We start from the raw sequence: 25,693 nt of genomic DNA on the forward strand, positions 1-25,693 counted from the left end.
CTCGCCTGCCACCAGACAACCGGCAGCATGGTTCAAATCCCCAGCTCTGCCAGCTGCTGGATTCTTCTTCACCAGAAACTTGTGTCTTGAGCAGAGCTGAGAGCGAGGCTCCCGTAATGCTCTAAAATCATGAAAGCGCGCTCCGTTTTTATCTCCCCTATCTGCTCGGGCCCGGAGAATGAGCTCTGACATGATGGACGTATCAATAAGAGAAAAAGGGAGAAGAGTAAAAAAGAAGTTCTTCCTTTTGAAGTCTGATTGAGGATTACGATGAAATGCACATAGCCTACAGAGGGATAGGATGAAACGCAAACATCCAGATGAGACAATGCACTAGTAGAAACAAGCATCACATTGATCTTTTGCAATGCCCAGAGTGCATCTACTGTAGCGACGCGCGATTGTATATTCTCCACTTACTCGTGCACTCACAATGTCAGATTTTATGTTGTTCCAGTCTGGTTCCAAACTGCGGCCCGTGTAAACAGTTTGTTGATTAAGCCTTGATGTTTGTAAATTTGCGTACCGCGTGTTTCCAACCTGTAATGCAGTATAATGTGCTTAGTGCTACTGAGTGTAAGTGAGTGCTTGGCCGTTCCCCAGAGAGTGATAGCAGCTGGATCAGACTAATCTAATATAGCCCCTGTGTCTGGGGAGCCATCCATTGCTTATCAGATCTCTCATTCAATAACAGTGAGCCATGTCAGCTTATGGAGTTACATGCAGAATATTTTCAAGTTCTTGTATTATTTTCTGGCTTTTATGTGCTGATGTGTGTGTTTGTTTGTGTGTGTGGGTATGCAGACTCAATGGACGGCTGCTCCACAGACTGTAACGGAAATGGAGAGTGTGTCGCTGGACACTGCCACTGCTTTGCTGGATTCTTGGGTCCTGACTGTGCCAAAGGTAAGAAATATCTAGCTAGCTAACAAATTTCTGTAAAAGAACAAGTTTAAAAAGAAATGCGTCTTTCATATTTTCCAGCCTCCCTACACGGTCTGGAGGGACTTTTTGTAGCCCTGAGCCTGTTCACTTCTGCTGAAAATGTTTCTAAAAGTTGTCACAAATGTGTAATTCATTTATAAATATATATTTATATATAAAGATTTTGTGATGTCCCAAAACAGCTACAAAGTAATTTTTGTTTTGCAAACTTTGCAAGTCCTGACATTTTTGCAAGGTACTATTTCATCATGCGGATGAATACACACATATACGCAGGGTTTTTCCAAGCACAAAATGGGCTTTTGCGGTTCTCATGCTGTCTTCACATATGAGTGTGTGATATCTTACTAAACAGAACTGTTTCCAGTCTGTGGAGTTTTCTGTGATTTTATGGCCAACAACCACACATTTGTGTAAAAGTCTCCTGTAGATTTTATATTATTATATTATTTCTGTATAGTTTGCTTTTAAGTGGGAAGACTTTCTGAAGGTTTTTCATAGTTTTTCTTTGGACATCGGCTGCTCTTTCATTCATTTTCAGTCCTGTCCTTGTACCTGACCATTTTGTTAAGCTACTACTGACTGACAAGTCAAGCATAAAACAGCCTCCAAACTCAAGGGATGAACCAGTGTTGTGTCTCCACAAAAGACACAGTATCCTCAGTCTGTTTGTTATTAGCAAAAACACATGATTTGGTTCCTTTTCTGTAGTTGAATCTCTAAAAATGCCAAAGATAAAACAATGTGACAGGACAAAAATGGCATTTTTGCACCAACAAGGTGATTCCCAGGGATTTATTAGCTGGAAGCTTGATATGCTGCGGTTTGTAAACTGTAGACTGGACAAGTTTCCTCAAAAAAGAACAGAAAAAGAAGTAGCAGGCCTAAAAAAATTAAATATCAACAGCAGATGAACAACATCTGAAAGCCTTGTCCTCAAGTAATAGAAAAAAAAGGTCAGCAAAGACCAGGACACAGAGCCTGAGACATGTATCTGACCCTTCGTGGTTTGGGGTTTCATTTCATCCATCGGTGTTGGACAGCTTGTCAAGTTTATGTAATTATGAATGCAGAAAAGTACAGTTAGATTTTGATCCACGATGCAGTACCGTCTAAAAAAAGCTTGCACCAGCAGAATGCTACTGTAGCTTTTATTCTGATATATAATTAATAGTATAATATATTTCAACGCTTTCTTCTCTTTGAAGTAAGAGTAAAGTAAATAATTGTTTTAGTTACTTCAGTAACAGCTACCTTGTCAGTGGCTACTGGGAGAAATAGAGTACAATAGGGTAGATAGGGAGTGAACAGGCTCCGGTGGCACAGATTTGCTCCAAACCTTCACATTTCCTCCATCGTTGTTTCTCAATAAACACCTTCTCGTAGCTCAGTGAGCTTAATTTCTGACATCCTTAATTTCTGATAAACTGTGAAATGTCTGAAGTCGTACGTCGTACCAAGCCGGTGAAGACATCAGCAGCTGAACTCTGTTGGCTAGTCTTCATTACTGACCAGATCTTGTTTGCTCCCGTTTGCTCTACCTCCCTCCCTCTGCATCTCCGCGGACGGACGCTCTATTTCCTCTCCCTCTCTCTACCTCTTCTGCATTCTCCCCGAGAGAGTCAGTCTTTGTAAAAATTATTGTAGTTGAATATGTCTCATTGTGTCGAAACAGGTGATATGATATCACATCCTATGATTTATTTACGCTCATCATTTATTCATACCCTCCTGCCGTCTTTGCTCATTTGCTCGTGCTGTAATATCCTCTGCTCGAAAAAGTTAGACAGCAAGTTTTAGCACGAGCCGTAAAATGTGAAGTGTGATTTTATTACCGTGTGGCACAGAGCGTTCAATTTTACAACGGATCAAACAAACACGGGACACACAAGGCCCTCATTGCAAATTATTCGAGAAAAAAAGGCAATGGCTATGGATCATCTTTTTAATGCATTTGAACTTCCCGAGCTCTGACTGCGAGCGTGACACTCGCTGACTTCTATTCTACCTGTCATTACATTAGCCACACAGCTCTCCATCTCTGCATGGAGATAGCGCTGCCTCATTCTTTAAATCCCTAATGCTCTCTTTCCTAATCTTCGTTTTCACGATTGTTTTCACGGCCCGTTCAGAATGAGTGAGGTGACGTTGGGAGGATTTTCTACAATTCCTGGGTTGCCGTGGTAGCCAGGCTCAGGTGGTGCTTGAGTAAATTGAAACAGCGTGAGGGATAAGCTGGAGTGTGTGTGCGTGTGTACAGGTGTGTGTGTGTGTGTGTGCGTGAGGGAGAGAGAGGGAAAGACAGGGAGACAGAGGCTGCTTGAGGATTTGCTGAATCTGCGCACTACTGAGATAAGAGAGCGTAGCCCCACTCACGGTAGGTTACCACGGTCTTCCAGCTAATATACTGCAGCACTGTGTGTGTGTTTGTGCATAGGTGTACTACACAATATGTGAGTGTAATCTGTGTTTGTCCTGTTGCAGATTCATGCCCCGTGTTGTGCAGCGGTAACGGCATGTATGAGAAAGGAAGGTGCGTGTGCCTGGAAGGGTGGAAGGGGGCAGAGTGCAACGTGGAGGAAGGTCAGTGCATCGATCCCACCTGCTCCAACCACGGCACCTGCATCCAGGGCATCTGCATATGCAGTCCGGCCTACAAGGGTGTTAATTGTGAACAAGGTAAGAACTGTTAAACCACATGATGTTGTTTACACTGCTAAAAAAAAGAAGAAGAAATGGCTCCACTCGCACACAAATGACTTTGCTCTTTTTATTAAAAGCAAGAATTGAATTTAACACCACCCTAATCAATATTTTTATATTGAGCAAGGATCAAATGACTGTGTGTGATACTAAAGGGATCCCACAGACTGACGGAGCATGAGAGTCTCTGCAGAGCATTTTACCCTCGTCAGTTTTCACTTTTACATCCCCAAATCACAAATTTCCTTTCCCAGATGAACTTCATACAGCCTTTGTCCTCGCCCACACTGCAGCTGGAGCAGCCAGCTGTTTTTTACCTGCTGCACCACATGGCAGGCAGACGAAGTTAGAAAGATGATAGTGAACTTAATTTTGTTGGGTCTGCTGCCCTGACCACATCGGGCTGCAGCAGAAGGATGCCCCTCGCTGGTTCTTCCTGTTAAAACAGAGTTTTTCTTCTCACTGTCGCCAAGTCTTGCTCATAGGAGGTCGTCTGATTGTTGGGGTTTACTCTGTATAATTGCAGGGTCCTTACCTTTCACTATAAAACACCTTGAGGTGACGGTTGTTGTGATTTAGCGCAATATAATAATTTTATAAATGGCTCACATCTTTTAAAAATCAACATTTTTGTAACCTGAAGTCAGACCTGAACCGTGAATTTGTGACTATTTTGTTTCCATCTTCATCTTCTGAACATTTTTTCCAATTTAGCAATCACATTGAAAAATACTTATTCTTCTTTTATGCTTTCTTTTCCTTTTTTTTCAACAAACAAAAGTAAGATTCTCGTGAAATGTCAGCAAATGTCAACAATGCCATTGAGAGATCAAACTTTTTGTTTACGCCATGTAAAGCACGATGAGACTTCTGGCTTTAGAACAAAACACGTTCCTGCAGCTCGGAAAGACCGAGAAAAAAGAAATGTTGTTGAACAGTAACTATTTGTGACACTGGCAAAGTAAATAATGTCTTAGACATTCAAATACTGACTGAGAGTGTCTCATTCACAAAGAGACAGTCTGAACAAAAGCTGTAAACACCTTTACTAATGCTACAACTACTGCTCTACTACCACTACTAACAATATTTATGTTAATAAGGAAAATTGCAGACATATTTAATTCTAAACATGTAGACTAAAGCTTTAGCTGTTTTGACATAATATGTTTTAATAAGTGACCCTTTCACTTTTCAAACCAGAAGACGAAACAAGTTTCAACAATTATACAATCGTGATCACACTTCACTTTTTAATGTTTAACATAATAAACCCACATTCAAGAAAAACACTTCCAAATATCCCAGTTTGGTTTATCCAAAAACTGCAGCAGCAGACAGATCCGATGGTCCTTGTCATACATGCATTTTTCAGGAGACACTGCTCGGGCCTTGCTTTTTCTTTTTCTTCTTCTTCTTTTTTTTCTTTTTGAAAAATCATTGCACCTCCAGGCTAAACGTGTTTCCTCATAAAGAGAACCGGGGGGGGGTGTGGCAGTAAGCAGATTGAAGATACTCAGCATGCACATGTCAATTTAGCATTATTGTCATCCTGTGTATAATATACGCAGAGTGGCAAGAAAGAATTTGGCCTGTGTGCGTGTTTCATGGAGAGGGTTAGAACATCTATTCAGACTGACTTAAGGAGGAAAAAGCGATCACTAAACCTTCGTTATCAATTAGGCTTTCCTGGAAGCGACAAATGGCGTTCTCAGCATAGCAGGAAAAAAACCTGTAAGCAAAGGAAGTAAAAAACAATGACAGTACAATTGATTCGAGTCTCAGGTAGTTAAGGCAGCTTGCAGCTGTGGAGTAAAACAAGCCTTGGGCGTTTGCCACATCCTCTTCATTGTAAAACCACCCAATAAATTACCAAAAAACAAACAAAGCTGCAATATTTGAAAACAATTATGACGTTACACCTGACAGAAACACCGATGGCACAGCTGTCCTAAAGACCTCCGCGCTGCTGCCTTCTCTGTCTCGGCCTGTAGAGACTGAATCACGTGTTTGACCTTGAGCGGCGGAGCTGAGCTGAGCCGAGTTTAGCCGAACTGTGCTGAGCTTTGGCTCGGTGCTCAGGGCTGTAATTACACACACTAACACAGCGTAGCATGGACCACCATGACACACATACACACACACACAGCCGCACACCAACCAACCCATTTCACCCCTTATCAAAGCCTCGGCTCTAAGTGTCCTATGAAGTGTAATGTTGTGGAACAGATACAGGGATTGTATCTGGGGTGGTTAACTCCTGGATGGGATGCAAAGAACACTGCTTTCATACTCGGTGAACTGATGATTATAATGAGACAGGCCCTCGCTGCCCCCCTCCCCTTCACTCCTTCCTTTCACCTCTGACTCAGCTGTGCTTTTATATTCCACCCTCCCCTCCATCCGCAGTGGACTGTGTAGACCCTCAGTGCGGCGGGCACGGCGTGTGCGTGCGTGGGGAATGCGTGTGCTCGGCGGGCTGGGCGGGAGTGAGCTGCGATGACCCGCTGCCAGCCTGTCAGGAGCAGTGTTCGGGACACGGCACCTATCTCCCAGAGTCAGACACCTGCGCCTGCCAGCCCAACTGGACGGGACCAGACTGCTACACCGGTAAGACCTGAGGATTATTGTTCACACGCAGGAAAAAAGAAAACAACCAAAACAAAAAAAAAACACTGAAAATTGAAAGTGCACATCGCTCGGTTGCCAGTGTTCTGGTAGCACGCATGGTCTTGCCAGATACTATTTTCTGGGGATTTGATAGACATGAGAGAAATATGGATTGGAGCCACACTGTGAGCTGTGTGTATGCGCCTCTACATGCGTGTGTGTTTGCATGGGCGTTTTGTGCGCTCACTCTTCATGCTAGTCATAAATGAGATTTCCTCTCATGACTCTTTGAGTGCAGCAGCTACGCCGCAACACACACATGCTCATGCACGCACAAATACACAGGCGCTCGGACGCTCGCATTCCCTTTCAGCTAAATGAGGAAAACAAATTACAGTGAGAAAAATGTGTTTTTTTAAAAGACTTCTTTTCTCATTTTTGCTGCAAGGCATGTCAGAGATCGCAACTCTGAGGAGCATTCAGCTTGGCATTTAAAAGCTCGCCAGCATTTATTACATACCTGAGCACAACATATTAGTTAGTGAGTGTTTGTTAAATATAGATGTGAAAGCCTTGATAGATCTGAAAGGACTTTTATTCTGCTTGCTTGCAAAGACAGCAGTTCTTCACCGATTATGAAGGAAAAAGACTAGAACAAGGCGAGCCAAGCAAGTCTACTGCGGTTCTAAACATAGGTTACAGCGTGGCGTGGTACACAGTGGGGAAAAAGAAGTTTCCTCGTCCTTGCAGTGTGAGCTGTCAGAGAGGAAAATAGCCATTTTAAGGTTGGCTTTTCTCTGGTTCCACCAGACTAACTTAATGCTGGCGTTGGGAAGAATCCTCTTTGCCATGCACACCGATGATTTGCAGGCAATTGGCATTAGCGCCTGCTCTCAGGTGTGCGCATGCCTTATTATAGTGATATAGCCCATGATAATGATAGACCGTGGCTGAATATCTGAGATATGAGCGGCCTCCCTCTACCTGCCGGGCATTTAATCAAAAGGACCAAGCAATTCTATGTCCTGGTCTTGTTGAGGCATAGCTAAGTTAATGTAATTCTAATAGAGAGCCAAAAAAAACCTCTCCAACTTTAATCCACTTTTTCCTCCCTCTCCATGCTATGTATATTTAAATTGAAATAACTTTTTACTGCAGCTGGATAAGTAGTCTTTGTGTGCCTCCAGCACTTTGCTCTCTTTACTGATGGATGAGGCTTTGCCTCTGCAGAGGGAGAGAGCGAGGGAGAGCTGGATGCAGAGGAGAAGTACAGAGAAAAGGAAATAGACAAAAACAGGAGGAAAGAATTTTAAATGCATGTTGCAAGACAGAGGGGAAGAATGTTACGGAGAAAAGAGAAAGTTAACAGAGAAGATGATGGAAAATGAAGAAAGAGAAAAAGAGGTATTAACATACCCAACATATCTGATCAAAATGTCAGAAAAGAATAATAGAGCCGAATTGAAATCCCTGTAGTTTAAATATGCGGTGCAAATACGAATCATTTGGCTGTTATGAGTGTATTCACTCTTCTCCTCCTTCAGGGAGCTCAGCTATTAGAGGTGGGAAGATTGTGTATTGTGAGAACGTAGACTCTTTAGTCTCTGAGGTTATCTTTTTCTATCGCTTGGGTTTTTTTTCTCACCTGTATCCAATGGCTCACCCCCAACTCTTTTAAACTTCTTTCTGCTCTCTGTGTCCCCGGTGCCTCTTTTACGTTTTTTTTCCTCTTCCACCGCTCAATTCCTCCATCTGTTCCACTCCCTCTCATTCCCTTCCCCTCTCACACTTAAATGCTTTTTTTTCCTCACGCATATCTCCACCCACCTGTTCGGCAGAGCTGTGCCCGGTGCCATGTGGCAGCCACGGCGTTTGCTCGGAAGGCCAGTGCCAGTGCGAGGAGGGTTGGATTGGCGCTGCGTGCGACCAGAGAGCATGCCATCCTCGCTGCGAAGAGCACGGCCAGTGCCACGATGGGACCTGCGTGTGCCAACCTGGCTGGGAGGGAGAGCACTGTAACATTGGTGAGCGGTGCCCGAGTCCACGTGGGAGTGTTCGGTTGTCTTGTGATATTTTGATGAGTATGATTAATGCATTTACAAAAAAAAAAGAAAAAAAAGAGGTGTTGTTGTTGTTCTTTGGATGTTTTCCATTTACAATCATTCTGGTTTTACGCAATTCTCACTTATTTGTCCCCGCAGTTACTCATGATTTGGATGTCGTAGTGAAAGGTAATTTATTTTTACTCAGGTGTTAAATTTCACATTGTGCTCCTCCAGCGTCCTCACAAGCGCTAAAACTCTGTGTCTGTGTGCACGAACACGTGGGACACACCTTTTCAGATGGCTGCCCGGGGTTGTGCAGCGGGCACGGGCGCTGTACCCTGGAGCAGAGCGGCTGGCGTTGCGTCTGCCAGGCTGGATGGAGTGGGCCTGGATGCAGCGTTGTCATGGAAACTGACTGCAGTGATGGAACAGACAACGACGGAGGTGAAATTCTACCATCTTCTGTCATTTTCTATCTCTTTTCCTCTTTCTTTTCTGTCTTTCAGGCAGATTGTCCCTTCTATCCTGTTACTTCTTGTTCAGTTTGCCCCTAAACAAAAAAGGGAGAAAATCAGCCTCATTGTTCCTCCCCTTCATCGCACTGTGCTGTCCCAGTCCTGCTGAGACTCCCGAAGAGTCCTGCTGGTCATTATTATACTGAATATGTATTTGTGTGTGTATGCCTCTTCATTTTGTGCGAGTGTGTTTGTCTGCTTTTCCTCTTATCACAGCTAAATGTCTAATATGCATACCACCTGCTAGGATAAAAGGCACTCAGAGAAAATGTCCCAAGTCCAAATACAGCAAACCATGCATAATAGATTTCTGCTTCTTTTTTGCTTATGGTTGTCAGGTGTCTGGTGGCAGGTGAGAGGTTTGTATCTCAAGGCCATGTAGTTGTGTTTTCCCAGCTGAAGAAAGGAACATTTCAGCGGTGGCAGGATCTCTACTCATTACAATCATTCCGTCGCCATTTCGGTCCCATCTGCAGCTCTTTTACAAAATAAAAAAGGTAGTTGTAAGGATGTAGTGCAATATTGCATTGCTTTCAACTGTGCCCATTCACTTTGAAACTCTATCAAACATCCATTATGGGCATGGCTGTTAAGCCGGGGCTGTAATCCATCATTGCAAACAAGGTAGTGTTGCTTTTGTTTGGAGGAAAACCCGTTTTTTCCTCTTTTTTTTTTGTTTGTGGCTCCAAGTTTTTTGATGAGAGTTGTTTGAATCAGCCACAGGAAACCACAAACACATACATATTTTTTCTGGTTTCTGGTTGCACAGGGTTTTTTTAGGTAGCTACAAAGCAACTCTTTTTTTTCCCGTCTGCACATTGTTTACACAAACTGCATGATTGACTCAGCGACACTTCACAAAATCGGCGCTGATGGCTGTTCAGCACATGAATTACAGGTCCTTATTTTGGATTATAACGTCAGAGCCCGGGCAATAAAAAATGTTTTGTGGACTGTAAAATAAGGGCTGAATAGAGGAAAGGAGTCCTAGCAGGACTGTGCCTTGGCAGCGGTGTGGTTATGCTTCGGTATTGTATCGATGGATTATGTCTTTTTGTTCGGTCTATTTTTGTGTGTGCGTGTGTTCATTTGTGGTTTTTAAGGAATAAAGGACTGTTGTAGTGATGAATAGCATTAACTGTTTATTCAGTCACACTCATTTCTTCATTTAACGGTGCACTTTCACCATTTTTTTACATAAATGTCAGCATACTGCTTAAGGGAATACTATCCACCCTGGGAAAAAGCTATACAGTGTCTTCTGTGGTACTGAGGGAGTTTTGTCAGATCTGTAAGAAATGATGACATTAGGAGTTATCTCAGCTAGCTACAAAGTTAGATAAAACAAAGTATTCGAATTTGAAGACATAAGATTAACTTATCGAGCTAGTCTTGGAGCTTTTCCCGGCTTAAGTTAGGGTAGACACTGAGTGCATTGGCAGGCCATCACGGGGCTATATGTTAAGGTTGAAACAATCAAGTATCAGCTGTTATAAGGAGATCTGACATCCTGGATTCTTGTTGTCTGACACTCTGACAGCCTCGTGTCTGGTTTTCTGGCATGATGCTGGAAAGAGCCAGCCAGCAAACACTCCAGGAAGTCACTGCCCTGCCAAGAAATAGTCTGACCCATAACCTGCCCTGCCATCCCCATAAAACTGCAAACTGCTGTTATGGTTTTTGTGTGGATGAGGAAAAAAATATGATTTTTAATTTGTAATCTTTAAAGCTGCTTATTGGTTTTAATACCTTTGAACAAAGCCAGCTCGACTGTTTTCCGCATGCATCCACTTTTAGGCTAATTGGTTGCTGGCAGTAAACATATTCTGAACAGAGTGGTATCGATTTTCTCATCTGACTCTCAGCAAGAAGTTACATTTTCTAAAATTTCAAACTGTTCCTGTAAAACCGGGGTTTCAAACATAAGGCTCGGGGCCCGGAATCAACCCTGCAAAGACTCCAATCCAACACGCTTTGGGAAACGTGAAGGAGGACATACATTTGGTACCTACTGCATTCTCATAAGTTTTACAACTACACCAAAATTATTAAATAACAGATGAGCAATCACATGTCAGAAAAGTTTCAGTTTTTTTCTCTATCTGCACATGTAGACATTTCTGTCAGGTTCACAGTAAAGAAAAAGAAAAATAGGACATTTTCTATTAATTAATAAAAAAACTTCTGTTTTATACTGTAATTACAGGACAGTCTGGGCAATGAGCTACCAGAACATTCTCTGTAATTTTACACATTTAATTCTTAAAATTTAAGCCCAAAGTATCGAACTGACAGATTTCTTTAATTTACTACAGCAGAATTACTTAATGCTAACATAGAAAAACTGAGATGTATTATTAATTTGCACTTCATTTTCTTATATTGAGATCTCAGGGATTAAATGTGCAGTTAAACTTCTTTGCACCCACAGAAAAGGGACTTTCACTGGTCCGGCCCAATTAAGATCAAAGTGGGCTGAATGTAGCTCACAATGTAAAATGAGTTTGATTCCTTGCTGTAAAAGACTCTGTGAGACACGGACGTACAGTGTGTCTCATCTGGAAAGTGTTCCCAGCACTTGTTTCACCTTGTGTCAGGTTACAGCTTTAATCCAAAATGGATTAAATTCATTTTTCAGTTGTAAATCTTTTTCTTTGAGATTCTTGTAAATTTATAAAAACAAAAAAACAAAAAAATAACATTTACATAAGTATTCACAGCCTTTGCTCCCTACTTCGGTGATGCACCTTTAGCAGCACCTTATACCCTCAAGTCTTTTGAAGGCTGATGCTACAAGCTTGGCATACCTATTTTTGGGCAGTTTCGCTCATTCTTCTTTGCAAAACCTCTCAAGCTCCATCAGTCTGGATGGAGAGTGACACTCGAGGACATTCGCAGATCGGTCCCAAAGCTGGTTCTTTGTTATCTTGGCTGTGTACTCCAGAGCGCTCTGGAGCAGATTATCATCAGGGATGTCTCTGTATGTTGCTGCATTCATCTTTCCCTGACCCTGACTACACAAACTGCCCCACAGCATAATGCTGCCACCACCATGCTTCCCTATAGGGATGGCATTGTCCATATGAAAAGCAGTGCCTGGGTTCCTCCAGACATGATGTCTTGCATTCAGGTCAAAGAGTTCAATTTTTGTTTCATTAGAGCAGAAAATTTTATTTCTCATGGTCTGAGAGTCCTTCAGGTGACCTCTGGTAAAGTCCAGGTGGGCTGTCATGAGCCTTTTACTGAGTGGCTTTCATTTGGCCACTCTACCATACAGGCCTGATTGTTAAAGTGCTGCAGAAAAGGTTGGCTTCCCATCTCCATAGATCAACACTGAAGTTCTGTCAGAGCAACCATCGGATCGCTCTCCAGTCACTCATGTTTGCCGGGCGGTCAGCTCTAAAGAAATCCTGGTGGTTCCCAATGTTTTCCATTTACAGCCGAGGATTTATGGAGTCCATTGTGCTCATTGGGACCTTCAATGCTGCAGACTTTTTTCTGTACCTTTCCCCAGATCTGTGCCTCAATCCGGTTCTCTATCAGAGGTCTACAGACAGTTTCTTGGACTTCATGGCTTGGTTTGCGCTTCAACTATGAGACCTTTTATAGACACAAATGTGTCTTTCCAAATCATATCCAGTCAACTGAATTTAGCACAGGTGGACTCTGATCGAATTGTCAAAACATCTGACGGATGATTGGTGGAAACAAGATGCACCTGAGCTCAATTTTAAATGTAACGGAAAAGGCTGTGAATATTTATGCACATGTTCAATTTTAATTTGTTTTTATTTTGAATGAATTTTAAGCAGAAATTTAGCTGCTGCTAAGTTGGTTGTTTCTTTGGGGGTGCGGGCAGGTAACCATATCATAATGGGAGGGAGGGGTGATAAGGTATCAGCTAGCAGCTAATTAGCACTAAGTAACACACCAAAATATCAAAATTTCCCTGAGCAAACTTCTTGGTCTGTTAGTACAATTATTAGCACATTTTTGTAGAAGGCTGTAAACATGCTTTTTTCTGCTTTGAAGTTGGACATTTTAACATGGGAGACTATTTGCTTTTGGAGCCAGCCTCAATTCGAGGGACTGCAGATTTTGGCACGTTCGTGTCGCCTTCATTTTCCAGCTCCTTGGGGTGCAGTTTGAGCTCATCCCACATGAGACTAAAAGACAGGATTTGATTTAATATATTTTTTTCTTTGTGAAAGAGTAGGTTAAGTAGAGGTTGATGTAGTGAGCAGATGGAAGCCAGACAAAAAAAGATGCAATGAATACACTCTATGGCAGTATATGCAAAATGGGATCACTGTAAACATACTGCATTAAAATACCATATGAATATTAATCTTCAAATGTCTAAATGTCTGTACTGAAGGTGTGAAAGTGTTCACTTTACTTGTGCTTATGCCAAAGAAGTGGCTGCTGACAACGCCTTATGCAGTCGGTTTCTACTTCTCTTACCTTGCAGTGCTTCCACCTCTCTGCGCAGCTTTTCAAATGCCATAATTTCCAACCACACAATTCAGCCATCTCTCTTAATTGGCAGATATACGGTAGGCTCTCATAGCCTTCTCTCGACGCAATCTTTTTGTCTCTGAAGATAGACAGAGATGGAATGATGCTATCACAAGTAATCAGAGAATAAAGAGGAACGTTGAAGAGAGAGTTTCAATTATTCTGCCTGGATGGGAGCGAAGAAAAAAATGTTTTGTGCTTTCTCTTGAAGAAAAAAATAGAAAAAGAGCATTTATTCTGCACATCTGAGCAGTAAAATCACATGCACATACATATTTATATGTATTACATGTGTTCCAAATTTCCATTTTTACTGCTCGCCTTTGTGCGCAGCGTTTAAGAGCCGCGCCTCCCTAATAAGCTACAAACTTGTCTGTTCCTTGAATGATATTTCAAATTCAATTAATAATGTGCTTTCAAGTTCAGATAGTGAATCTTATGGAATTCAGCCATTGTACTGAGTTATCTTTGCAGGGGGAGGTTATAATAGAATATTGTTGGCCTTTAGCTCCCTGCTCTGTGGTCAGATGCATTTAAATGTCAGCACTGTTTCCTGCCTTTTCAGAAACAGGCTTGAAATAGGAAACACAAATGCCAGCCTGGGTCCTATTACCTGCCGCCCTGCTTTGTATCCGTGGCTCATTGTTTATGCCAGCCTTTTATGGATCACATTCAAATAATGCTGGCGATTCAAGTCTGATTTATAGCAATAGATGCTATAATTGTACTCTGATGGCCCCTAATAAATTTCATTTGATTGATTCTTGTGATAACGATGATGCATGCATAGTTCGTTATTGCGGATCGCATTACTCCGAAAGAGTTTCTCACTGGCCGGCACTGCAAGAATCATTTATTTGATATTATGTCTGAGGTTTTATTGGGTCTGCTTCTAGTCTTTTCACTGAAAGTGCATACAGTACCTTGGCCTTGGTCCTCTTAACCTTATAGCCACTTACAAATATTAAAGCCTGTGTTAATTATGCATTCTAAGGTGAAGTAGTAAATTCAACTCCCCTCTAAACCACCTCATCTGTGGTGCTTGTTTGAAAATGTGTGCCTTTTTGCATCTGTTGCTCTTCTCTTTTGTACATTTTTAACCTCCTGTGCGTTTCAGATGGCCTGTTGGACTGCGTAGATCCCGATTGCTGTGAGCAGCTGAGCTGTGGCTCGGACCCCCTGTGCCAGGGTTCAGCCGACCCGTTGGCCCTGCTGCAGCAGGGCTCGCTTCCCCTCACCACACCTCATTCTCCCACCAGCACACACACTCACAGCTTCTACCACCGCATCCGCTTCCTTCTCGGCAAGGCGGCCACGCACACTCTCCCTGGAGACGTGCCCTTTGATACCAGGTATGCACTTATTTACTCTTTGTGCCGTATCTAGTATTTGTGTTTGCACATCCGTGTCCTCGAGTTGTTCGACTGCACAGTGCGATGAAAGACCTCAGGAGTAGATGATGGACAAATACATCAATTTTAATGACTTGCAATGTCCACTGGATGTCATTTGTTTAATGAGGATTTGTGTTTGCATGTGAATGGGGCATGTCGTGTGTTCAAGCGCCTGCGCGTACATCTATTACCCCGAAGATCGGCAGTCACACGACAGCACATTGTTCCTTCTTCCAGGATCCGTGTCAGAATCCAGCTACAGAGTGTTTGTTTGGTACATATTAATGCTTTATGTGTCATTCAGTTACACCAGTCGTAAAGGTGTCACCATAAATTTTTCAGCACCCTCTGACTGCCGTCTAAGAGCGCAAATCCATCTCAGCGACATTATGATGACCTAGAAAATTTGGTTTGGAAAACAAAAGGGGGTACCACTCTGAAAAATGGCAAAGTGCTTCTTCTTTTTCCCCGACCCCGTTGGTTCACTTGTAGAATAAACAAATAAATTAATTATGTGGCATTTTTTTCTGAGGGGAAATCGATTGCAGCTTTCAGGACAGGAGTAACAAACGGGGCTACGCAGTCACCCGGAGAACACCTCACCATCCTTCATTTATCCTTTTTTCCGGAGTAACAGATTGACTCAATCGTGAATGTGTGCGTATGTGTGTGCGTGTGCAACGCATGCGTCGGCCTAAATCTGTCTTTATTGCACCAGGGCAGCTGTTAGTCCAGGTTCAAGCAGCGTAATCCATTCTTTACCTGCAAAATCAAGATGAATATTTTCAAATGGGAGAGATGCTTCTCATCATTTGGGGCCTTTTTAAAGAACAACCTGGCCTGCTTTGTTTTTTTCTTGTGTTTTTTTTTTTTGCTGCAGGTAGCGCTGTCACTGTAATATAAAAATGATGTGGAAGTTTTGGTCTCTTTATGACAAGGTGTTGAAAGGTTTTACTGTGGGTGAAGCTATATTTGTGATCCTTGTATCCTGGCAGTCTCTGGCAGATTTTTTTCTGTGCTGAAGAATGGAATTGTACTGAGAAGAATAAACTCAGCTGCTTTTTTATTCGCACAAGGTCATTTGGCAAGTGCGTCACAATGTGCCTCTCTCTTCAAACAGTGATTATGTTCTCCATCATTGTAAACCTGTCATCGCTCCCTCTCTTTGTTTATCTCCATCTCTTTTTTTCCCTCTCCCTCTCTCTCTCTCGTCTTTGTTTTGGCAGTCGGGTAGCTGTGATCCGAGGTAGCGTTGTGCTGCAGGATGGCTCTCCTCTCGTTGGAGTCAACATCTCTTTTCCGCAGCACCCCGAGTATGGTTACACCATAAGTAGGCAGGATGGAAGGTACAAATTTAGGCACAAGAGACACACAAAAAATTAAATTTCTAATTCCTTTTCTCCTCCAAACTTAGTTGCTCCTCATTTCTCTCCAGCTTCGACCTGGTGACCTTGGGCGCCATGTCTATGACCCTGATGTTCCAGCGTCCACCCTTCCTCCCTCAAACACGAACCATCTGGACCCCAAATAACAACTTTCTGGTTCTAGATCAGGTGACAATGTCCAGGGAGGAACCTCAAGCTCCTAAATGTGACATCAGGAGCGTTCTCAGTCCCTATCCTCTCGTCCTGCCCTACCCACTTTCCAGATACACCGCAGCGTGTGCAGAGAAGGGGCCAGCCATACCTGAGCTACAGGTAAAATCCCTGTTGACAGACATAATCCCTGTTCTCAAACACAAGTCCACGACTATTGTAGCTATGTGATGGCGCTGATTTCCTGATATCTTTTTTCACCGAATTAACTGAGCATAATTGCCTGGATTCAGTCATAAAGAAATAAAAATAGCAAGAGTAACGGAGCATTTAATGTGTGCGTGTGAATGTCAGCGAGAATGAAGCTTGCATAAACTTTGTAACAGCTCAGCAACAAACCAACCTGGCCTCACAGGACTGAGACAAACAGGATTGTGCAAATTTAGCTCGGTTCATATTTGCATCATGCAAACACCAAATGAACAAAATGCAAATGTGTGCTACATCCATGCACTTCCCCACCACAAAAGCAAATTAGGTACCTGAAAATCAGATGTGAAGGTCATTCAGATGGTTACATATTTACTTCACAATGTAGCGCCAAAGATTGGGTTTTTTTGTTGTTCACAGAGAACAGGACCTCACCCTGTGACGTTATTTTTCTCTCTCGCTACATTTGTTTTTTGTGGTTTTTTGGTAGATTAAAAACACAAAGCACATTATCCCTTTTCAGGGAGACGAAAGTGACGCTCTCGCTTGAAAATATCATCATTCATGGCCACAGACACACTATCTGCACTTCGTATCAACAGAACATCAAAACGAATGAGGGGACATTTTTTATCTTAGCTTAGCTCACACAAGCATCGGGTAAATAAATGGAAAGAACAGCACTGACAGTTCGTACATGTAACATGTTCATTGACTATAGTGAACACAGGCAGCTGCTTAAATGTACAACTTTATGAAAAAAGTAATACAGTATGTACTGGATATACAGTGCTCTATCATGGTGGCTGTGGGGCTGCATTTTAGCCAGTGGTGTTGGGGATATTTAAAAATTGATGGGATTATGAACAGAAAACGACCTTCAGATTTTCATTCGCCGTGGAATACCCTATGGAAGATGTCTGAGCTTCATTTTTCAGCATGGGAACGATCCCAAACACACTGCCAGTACAGTAAAAGCATATCTGGGTAGAAGAACGCCCAACAATGGAACACTATCCATCATGGATTGTTCCCCCCAGAGCCCAGATAACAATATTATTGACACAGTGTGGGATCACCTTGACAGAGAACAGCTCAAAAGTCAGCCAGCATCCAAAGATGAATGTTTTTTGTTTGTTTATTAAGTCACTTAAAACTGACCTATGAAACACGGAGGCACAGACACAGAACAACCAATTTTAAATGGTAGCTTTTAGTCCTTTGTTACTGTCACGTGAAAAATGATGGATTTATGAACGCGGAAAAGTACCATCAGATTTTTAGCCACCATGCTATACCATCTGGCAAGCATCAGCTGGTACGGATCAGCATGACAGTGATGCCAAAACTTCCAGTGCAGTAAAACCATATTTGGATGGAAAAACACAACATCAGTCATGGATTGGCCTCCCCTGGGCCCAGATCTCAGTATTGGATCATCTTGACAGAGAACTGAACAAAAGGCAGCAACATCCAGAGAGGAGCTTTAAATGTCCTTCAAGAAGCCTGAAGACGAAATGACAAGAAAGCATCAGTTTTTGCCTTATATACTATATTTGATATATTTAATGCATATTTGCATGTTTCAATAAATCACTGCACTTACTTCCCATTTTCCATCTATGACTCAAGACTTTAATACTTTTTCTATTTTCTACAGATATCATTGTGGTGCACACTTCATTTCATTTATTAAAAAAGATAAGAAAACATTGACACATACTGTGTGTACTTACTGCACCTTACTGTTGTCTATTTTTTTCTGTACCTGCCAATAACACTTATTACTCTAGCTCATTAAACAAATACAAAGTCATGATAAAACACCTTTCTTTCCTATATTACTCTCACTCTCTTTCATTTCTCATTTATGCTCTCACCATCACCTGTATTTCTCACTCTGCTCCTCTGCTTATTCTCCCTAGGCGGTGCAGGAAGACGTTTCAATGCCAGGAGCTTTTGTGAAGCTGAGCTACTTGAGCACTCGTGCTGCTGGCTACCTCTCTCTCCTGCGAATCCTCCTCACTCCTCCCTCCCCATCATCCCCTGTCTCCCCGCTGGGCGGTCTGTCCAAGGTTCATGTCCGCGCCTCTGTCCAAGGGAGGTTGTACCAGCGGTGGTATCCTGCCGGGCCTGGTCTGGTCCACAGGCTCGTCTGGAACAAGACGGATGTTTATGGTCAGGAGGTCTGGGGTCTCACTTATGCAACCGGTAGGTAAAATATGAAATTATTCATGAATGTCTTCTTTCTTTTTTCACATTTGGCAACAAACATTTAACTTTCATGCCAAATACTGCAAAGGAAAGAAGATAAGGTAACTTGTGGATCAAGAAAAGGACTACAAACTATTGATTTGTTCTTAGCCATGGGAGCGTCTGTTAAAAGCATCATAGGTAAACATCCAACTGATCTCAGATAAATTAAAACCAGCAGCAGTCCTGAGTGCCATGTGAAAGGCGTCTGCCTGGGGAAACATAATAACAAAATGAATGATAATATTATGATAGGCCTCCTGCATAGTCAACATAATGATGCCATCAGTCCATAATAATTTTCGCATTCAAAAATAATCATAATAATCTCTCAGTGTGTGTGTGTGTGTGTGTGTGTGTGTGTGTGTGTGAAAGAGCAAAAGCAGGAGATTAAAAAAGGCCTATTTTTCAGCCCATTAAAGTTTTAAGTGTTGAGTTTGATCTCCTGTGATTGGGTTTGGTGAACTTGTATCTTAAATGAACGTTTCAACACTTTACTTATTTGCGCTCTTACATAGCTTCATGATACGATCATACCATCTCATGTTCTTAAGGCAGGGCCAGACTATTTTTTAACTCATAGAATTGTTTCCACTAAACATTAAATGCACTAATAAATATCGGGGTTACTGCAGCAGTCTTGAGAGCTTGAATAAAAGAACCTCTGGATTGGAGAAACCAACCAGCGCTGCATAAATGCATGGCACAATGGGACAACACTGAGCTGTAAATGTGCACCTAAAAGACAAACGACGCTCTTTCAAGGATGATGATGCTCACATTTTGGACAGAGAAGACAGATGGTTTGAAAGAGGACTGAAGGAGGCCATCTATGTGAACGACAGTCATTGAACAGAGGGGATGCTTCACAACACCAAAAGACCCTGCAATAACAGAAAAAACCCCCAAACAATCAGATGACCCCCTATGAGGGAGCACTTGGCGTCAGTGAGAAGGAAAAATTAGTTTTAACAGCTTTAAATCTCCGGCAGAACCAAGATCAGGGAGGGGCGGGCATCTGCCGCAGGGGGTTGGGGATGAGGGGAGGGAAACAGGACAATAGACACATTGTGGAAGACAGCAGAGATTACTAATAACCAGCGATTGGATGCAGAGGGGTGTATGAACTCATAAAGAATGAAAAAAGGTGAGTTAAGAAGAAACACACATGATCAGTAGTAGGTCAACGACTCCCAGGACCCCCTCCAAAGGCAACAACCCCCACTAGGGGTTAAATGGATGGGACTCTCCACCTTTGACTTTAGAACTGAAGATGCCTCTTGGATGAGAGTCTTCACAAACTTGAAGAAGTCCAGTGGGCTTCTTCTTTCAAGCTCTGAAGACGATCACGACCTTGATGAATGCGAGCCTACACAGATGTTTAATGTAACAGTTTGTGGTTTGGGAGTTGCTTTTTATTAACAAAAGGATTGGCAGTTTAACTTTTCCCATCCACTTTATATTTCTAGCCACACTTTAACACTGCGCTTTATTCTGTCTACCTTGGAGCTTTATCTGAAACACACAGTCACACACTGATCGGTGCGTTTGGGATATTTTTGGTTTTAGTATTTTGTTGAAGGACACTTTAGCATGCAGACCTTCCACTTACCTTCCAAGCCCTAGCCGCAAAGTAATTATAAATAAGACTGTTTTTCACCAAGAAAAAGAAAATGTAGCGGAATGCAACTTCTCAAAAAAACCCCCACAGTTTGTTGCTTGGTTTTACAGCTTTGTTTAAGCTAAACCGCATTAATTAGTGAGGTTTGGAGGCATATTTTTAGGCGAGCTTTGTGAACATTGGAGGGAGCCAGGGTAGCTCTTTCCCCTTGTGTTCCCCTCGCTCCAGTTAATTCACAGATATGAGAGGGCTATCAATCTTTTTTCGTCCAACTCTGGACAAGGAAACAAACAAGCCTGCCCACAGAGATATTTAACTATTCCTTCAAGCAAAACTCCTGTTAGCTTAGTATACATCAAATCTGAGGGATTCAGACAAATGTTTTTTTTTCCTCTTTCAGACAGGATGCAGGCCAGATGAATAAAACCCTTTGAAAGACAGAAAAACAGATTTTCTTTTATCATCGTCCCTATTAACTCTTAGGTCTGCGAGGGAGCGTTTCAGCACCGCGGTTTGCACAAAAGCCTGATTGGAAGTCATTGTGTAAATGATTGACCATTCAGTGGGTAATCACCCAACTGTTAATGGACAATGTCCTGCTACCAAATTACAGATGGGAGATTTCAGTGTTTGATTTAAACTTTTTAACAGTAGTTCAACAACTGCCAATTCACTGCAGCACACCAAAGGGTTTCCTATAAGTGAAATATCATGATGACATTAAGAACATATCGTGAATGTGGTGAGAAGGGAAACATTTTCTTCTTTTTCCCTGTCCTGTCCGTCACTGTAGCAATCGGAATTGTTGACTGAAGGGCAAAAAATACCAAAATTTATTAGAATTTATTTTGGGTTATTACGACCAAAGAAAGTGGAGTTGGGGAGAAAGTTCAGAGAAGAAGAGGAAGAGAGAGAGAGAAACACTGAGAATCTGCTTCAACACCTGTTGCGGTGAAGAAAACAGCAGAGAAACCACAGCGACTAACAACGTATGCATAAATAACAGTGACAGTGTTACTGAGCAGCACGCAGCTTTCGACTCCGTCCAAGGTCCCTGAAACCTGAATCGGCGCTGACAGCAAAGAAGAGTAGAGACGTACGGAGAGGGAGGAGTGGAAAGACGGAAGGCTACAAGTATATATCGTCAGCTATGACAGGGAGATGGCCCCGTTGGACGCGTTTGACGCTGGTTCTGTGGGAGAAAATAAAAAAAGTAAAGTGCACATAAATACAAATCTGTGTACTGAAGGTTTTCATTACCGCGGCCTTCTGTCTCCTTTTCCCCAGTGTCTTCTCTCACCTGTGTGAAAAACAGTTACAGGATGTGAAACTGTTACTGTTATTGCACTCTAGGTTCATTATGGCAAAAAACAGCCCTTTGTAAGATGCCATCGAGGCTTAAACCATTGAACTTTCCGCTATCTGTGTCCACGGCTTCCTCTTTGTGAAGGAGTGTGCGCAAACAGTGCAGCTGCAAGATAGAGCTTTCCATAAGCACTGAGATCAGGCTTACCAGACTCTTTGTCCACCAGAGTGTAGGGCCTCATACCAAGATTGCATCTTTCTGTCCCCAGGCCTTCTTTTCCCCTCGTGAGCCCTCCCTCTCCTCTTCTTATCTGTTCGAGCGGCATTTCATCTGCTCCGGCTCTCTCGTGATCTTTCACCTCTTCGCAGCTCACATGATCCCTGTTTTTATTTACCCTGCTTTGCTAAACTACTTCGCCCTTCTTGCCCCCTTTCCCTCGCCTCCCTCTTCCTCTACCCAGACAGCTGCTTTCCTGTGTTTCTGTCCTGTCCTGATCTCTCTTTGCTTTTCTTCCCTCCTTGTTATTTCCTCCATTCTCTGTGATCTCCCCGGTTACCTCGCTCCTGTTTTCCTCTGCCCTTCATTGTTTTTGTCTTCTCTTCCCCTGTTCTCCCCTGATCCTCCCCTCTCTATAGTTCCTCGTGCTATGTTGGTGCAAAGACACGGACGAGCACGGTCTCTCGCGCACACACACATCCTGCAATATGTCTGTGCGTGCACACACACCCATGTGCCACCGAGAGCAAGAGAAAGGGAGATCATGCTCTGTTTGCTGGGGTGAACACATTGCCTGAGGCTTCGGCAGTGGGGAATGAAAGCTTTCACCTGTGAGATATTGAGTGTGCATTTATGGACTATAGTGTGCATGCGTATTGTTTGCGAGCGAGTGTGTGTTCTCTTGTATCGTTTCTTGTAATATAGCTAGAGTAATATTCGGTTGTGAAGCAGTTCTCCAAACACTGACACTTTCCCTTTGAGATTGCTTCGCCTGTTTTGTCCTGGAAAAAGCTTTGTTCTTCATATTAAGTCAGTTTTATTGTAGGTTTGGTTTTTTTTTAAAGAAAACAGAAAAATGTTCCTATTTAGAGAAATGTATTCATGGCAACTTTTAATACATTTTACAAAGGCTGGAATGCTTTCCAGGTTGTCAAACAGGCTTTTGAAGAGGACATGCAATGTAACTTCAAGGGTCAAAACAGGCACAGTGCAAGTATGTTTGTTTTGGTTGTGAAGAATATATTTAGCTTTGCATTTTCCGATCCCTCTCACTTCTCTTTCTGTCCTTTAAGCCTGACCTTAAACCTAAGATTACGAGCCTAACTGAGCTTAAGGCAGATAAAATTGAAACAAATGGACTTTTTGAACAAAAACCAAAGCGAGAGCTCCTTGGCTCTAAGAACTTTTGTCCAACACTATAAGGTTTCTTTTTCTCTTCCAGAATCCCCAGTGCCCCAAATTACAGATTATTTTCTCTCCCCAATCACCTCATCGATCGTACCCCCCGACTTGGAGATTTAAGTCGGCCCCGTGTGTCTGCTGAGAGTTTCTCTCCCGTTAATGGGAATCTCCTGAGTTTCTGCATAATACGAGCGCCCCTACTTACGTATTCCGGCATCTCATCTGATCTTTATGCTGACTTTGCCGCATGGTTTCCCTTGAGCGCCCGTCAGTTCACAGGCATGTTGGTCTACAGTGAAGTTAAAAGAGATCAGTGCCAACAGTGATTGACAGCGACAACTGTTCTTCTCCAGCTTTTGTGTAGATGTGTCAACCTAACCTTACTCTACAGTATATCATTATATTCATTTAAGAACACTGTATCATCTTAAAATGTGCTCTGTACTGAACCCCTGCAGCTTTAAAGCATCTTGTGGTTAAGTAAGGAAGACGGAACGGCCTTCTTTCCTGTTTGCTTGGCTACAGCAGCGAGGTACCTGATACAGTAATGCCCATCACTCACTCAGAGCAGTTTAACACTGAATATGATATTCTTCTATGATTTACCATAATCATACTGATAATAGGGAATTATCAACTAATGCTAGCACTGGCTATCAGGCACGTGCATAATTCACTGTGATTTTAATTTGACTGCTTATTTTGGCTAACAGAATAAAGGCCTGCTAATACATCTGTGCTGCATCCATGCAACTTCATGAAATGTGTAAGACAACCAAACGCTAAACAAAATTGAAAGGAATCCGACTGTACTGTAATAGATTGGCATTTATGTAATGCTGTTCCAGTCTTACTCACCTCTCAAGCTAAGTTTAACCATGCATTCATACAGCACTATACACTTCTCATATCCATGACCAATTTAGAATCACCAGTTAGCCAAACATGCTAATGTTTGGGCTGTGGGAGGAAGCCAGAGTGCTCAGATGAAATACATGCAGGCACAGAGAGAGCATGCAAGCTCCACAGCCGGGGTTCAAACCTGGATCCTTCTTACTGTCTGACAACAATGCAAACTGAAGCTCAATCCTGCCTTAATACAGGTAAAATAGGTAAATGTGCATTTAAAATCAAATGCATTTAGCTGTGAAAGCCAGATATTTAGTAACGAAAGGGGCAGTGAGTGTTACTGAGCGTTAGAATGACCAGCTGGATGGAAACATGATTACTAATGAATTATAAAATAGCTGTTTCTGCTGGATTGTAACTCAAAAATGTTTACCATCACAGTTTTATTAGTTGACAATTTGCCCGTCCCAGTGTGTTTGCATTTTGTTCTAAATCATTTTCACCTAATTTCACCTTTTCCTGTGCTGTGTTCTGTATAGTGTTATTGTACAGATAATTGCACATTATTGTGGCACGGTGGCATAATGGTTAGCCCACATAACCTGAGGCCCAGTTACCTAACAGACCTTCTCGACGTGTATAGCCCCAAGAGATCACTCAGATCCTCTAATCAACTGCTCTTAGTGCAACAAAGGCCCCGACGAAAGACTGCAGGGGGCCCAGCTTTTGCAATTGCAGCACCCAAACTCTGGAATAATCTTCCCGTCGATGTTCGCATGTCAGATTCCATTCAATCGTTTAAATCATGCTTAAAAACTCACCTGTTCCATCTAGTTTTTGAAGCAAATTAGTTTGGACTTCCACCTGGTCTGCATTTGTGCCGTGTAACTGTAACTATAATTGTTTTTAAGTGTTTTTGTTGCCTTTTGTTGTACTCTGCTTTGCTGCCTTGTGTGAAGCACTTTGATGGACACTGTCCTTTTTAAATGTGCTATAGAAATAAAATATTGATTGATTGACAGTCTCACAGAAACAAGGTTCCAGATTAGAGCCTTGGATGTGGGTTTGCATGTTCACTGTGCACATGTGTGGATTTATTCAGGGTACTTTGACATGCATGTTAGGTTAATCGGTGTTTCTAAATTGACACTGTACTCTGTGTCAGATTTAAAGCGTGCTACATACTGCTACAGTCACACTACGTAAAACAGTGCTGCATCCAAAACTGCAATAAGACACAGTCGGTCTGCTATCAGTCTGGGTCATGTTGGCAATAACATATGAGTTTGTCATATTAGAGCAACTAATTGCGATAAATCAGGGAAAATCACAAACCTCTTGCCATCTGCATCATAGGTATAGAGCTAAACTTGTCTGCCAGCGGTAGAGTGGCCACTTGGAAACACTAGGATATTTCTCAGTGGCCTGAGGGTCCTTTTGGCCGGACACAGCAAAATCCACACATAAGGCATGACTCTCTGAGCCACATACACGGCCAGGCTTACAAAAAAGGGAAAACTTACATTTTACACATGTATAAACAGACAAAAACACACAGATTGGTCATTACTAAAATGACAGTGCAAAGGGCAGTGCAAGGGCAGTGCAAATTTGTGGCTTAAAAATCAGTGTATGCACAGGTTTTACACATATGTTTCTCTCTTAAAACATTTTGGCAGCTCAGATAAATGAGAGAAGGCTGACGGAGAATCGATATGTTTACGATATATGAGGATGAACTCTTTCTGACAGACATTGCTGGGGACTGTGTGTGGACCTGAGGACTGAAAC

At 42.4% G+C, this 25,693-nt stretch overlaps 1 protein-coding gene across 1 annotated transcript in view; it reads left to right on the forward strand.

Annotated features, from left to right (window-relative positions):
- Window positions 1-25,693, forward strand: part of tenm1 (teneurin transmembrane protein 1) — a 186,462-nt gene that overhangs the window by 100,966 nt on the left and 59,803 nt on the right. Inside the window, 11 exon segments of the mRNA XM_025898021.1 lie at window positions 805-906; window positions 3,212-3,322; window positions 3,430-3,624; window positions 6,058-6,258; window positions 8,097-8,282; window positions 8,460-8,489; window positions 8,601-8,747; window positions 14,454-14,688; window positions 15,957-16,076; window positions 16,166-16,427; window positions 18,401-18,686. Of these exon segments, the coding sequence (XP_025753806.1) occupies window positions 805-906; window positions 3,212-3,322; window positions 3,430-3,624; window positions 6,058-6,258; window positions 8,097-8,282; window positions 8,460-8,489; window positions 8,601-8,747; window positions 14,454-14,688; window positions 15,957-16,076; window positions 16,166-16,427; window positions 18,401-18,686 (1,875 nt within the window).

This window comes from Oreochromis niloticus, linkage group LG2 (assembly GCF_001858045.2).
Source record: "Oreochromis niloticus isolate F11D_XX linkage group LG2, O_niloticus_UMD_NMBU, whole genome shotgun sequence".
Lineage (NCBI taxonomy): Eukaryota > Metazoa > Chordata > Actinopteri > Cichliformes > Cichlidae > Oreochromis > Oreochromis niloticus.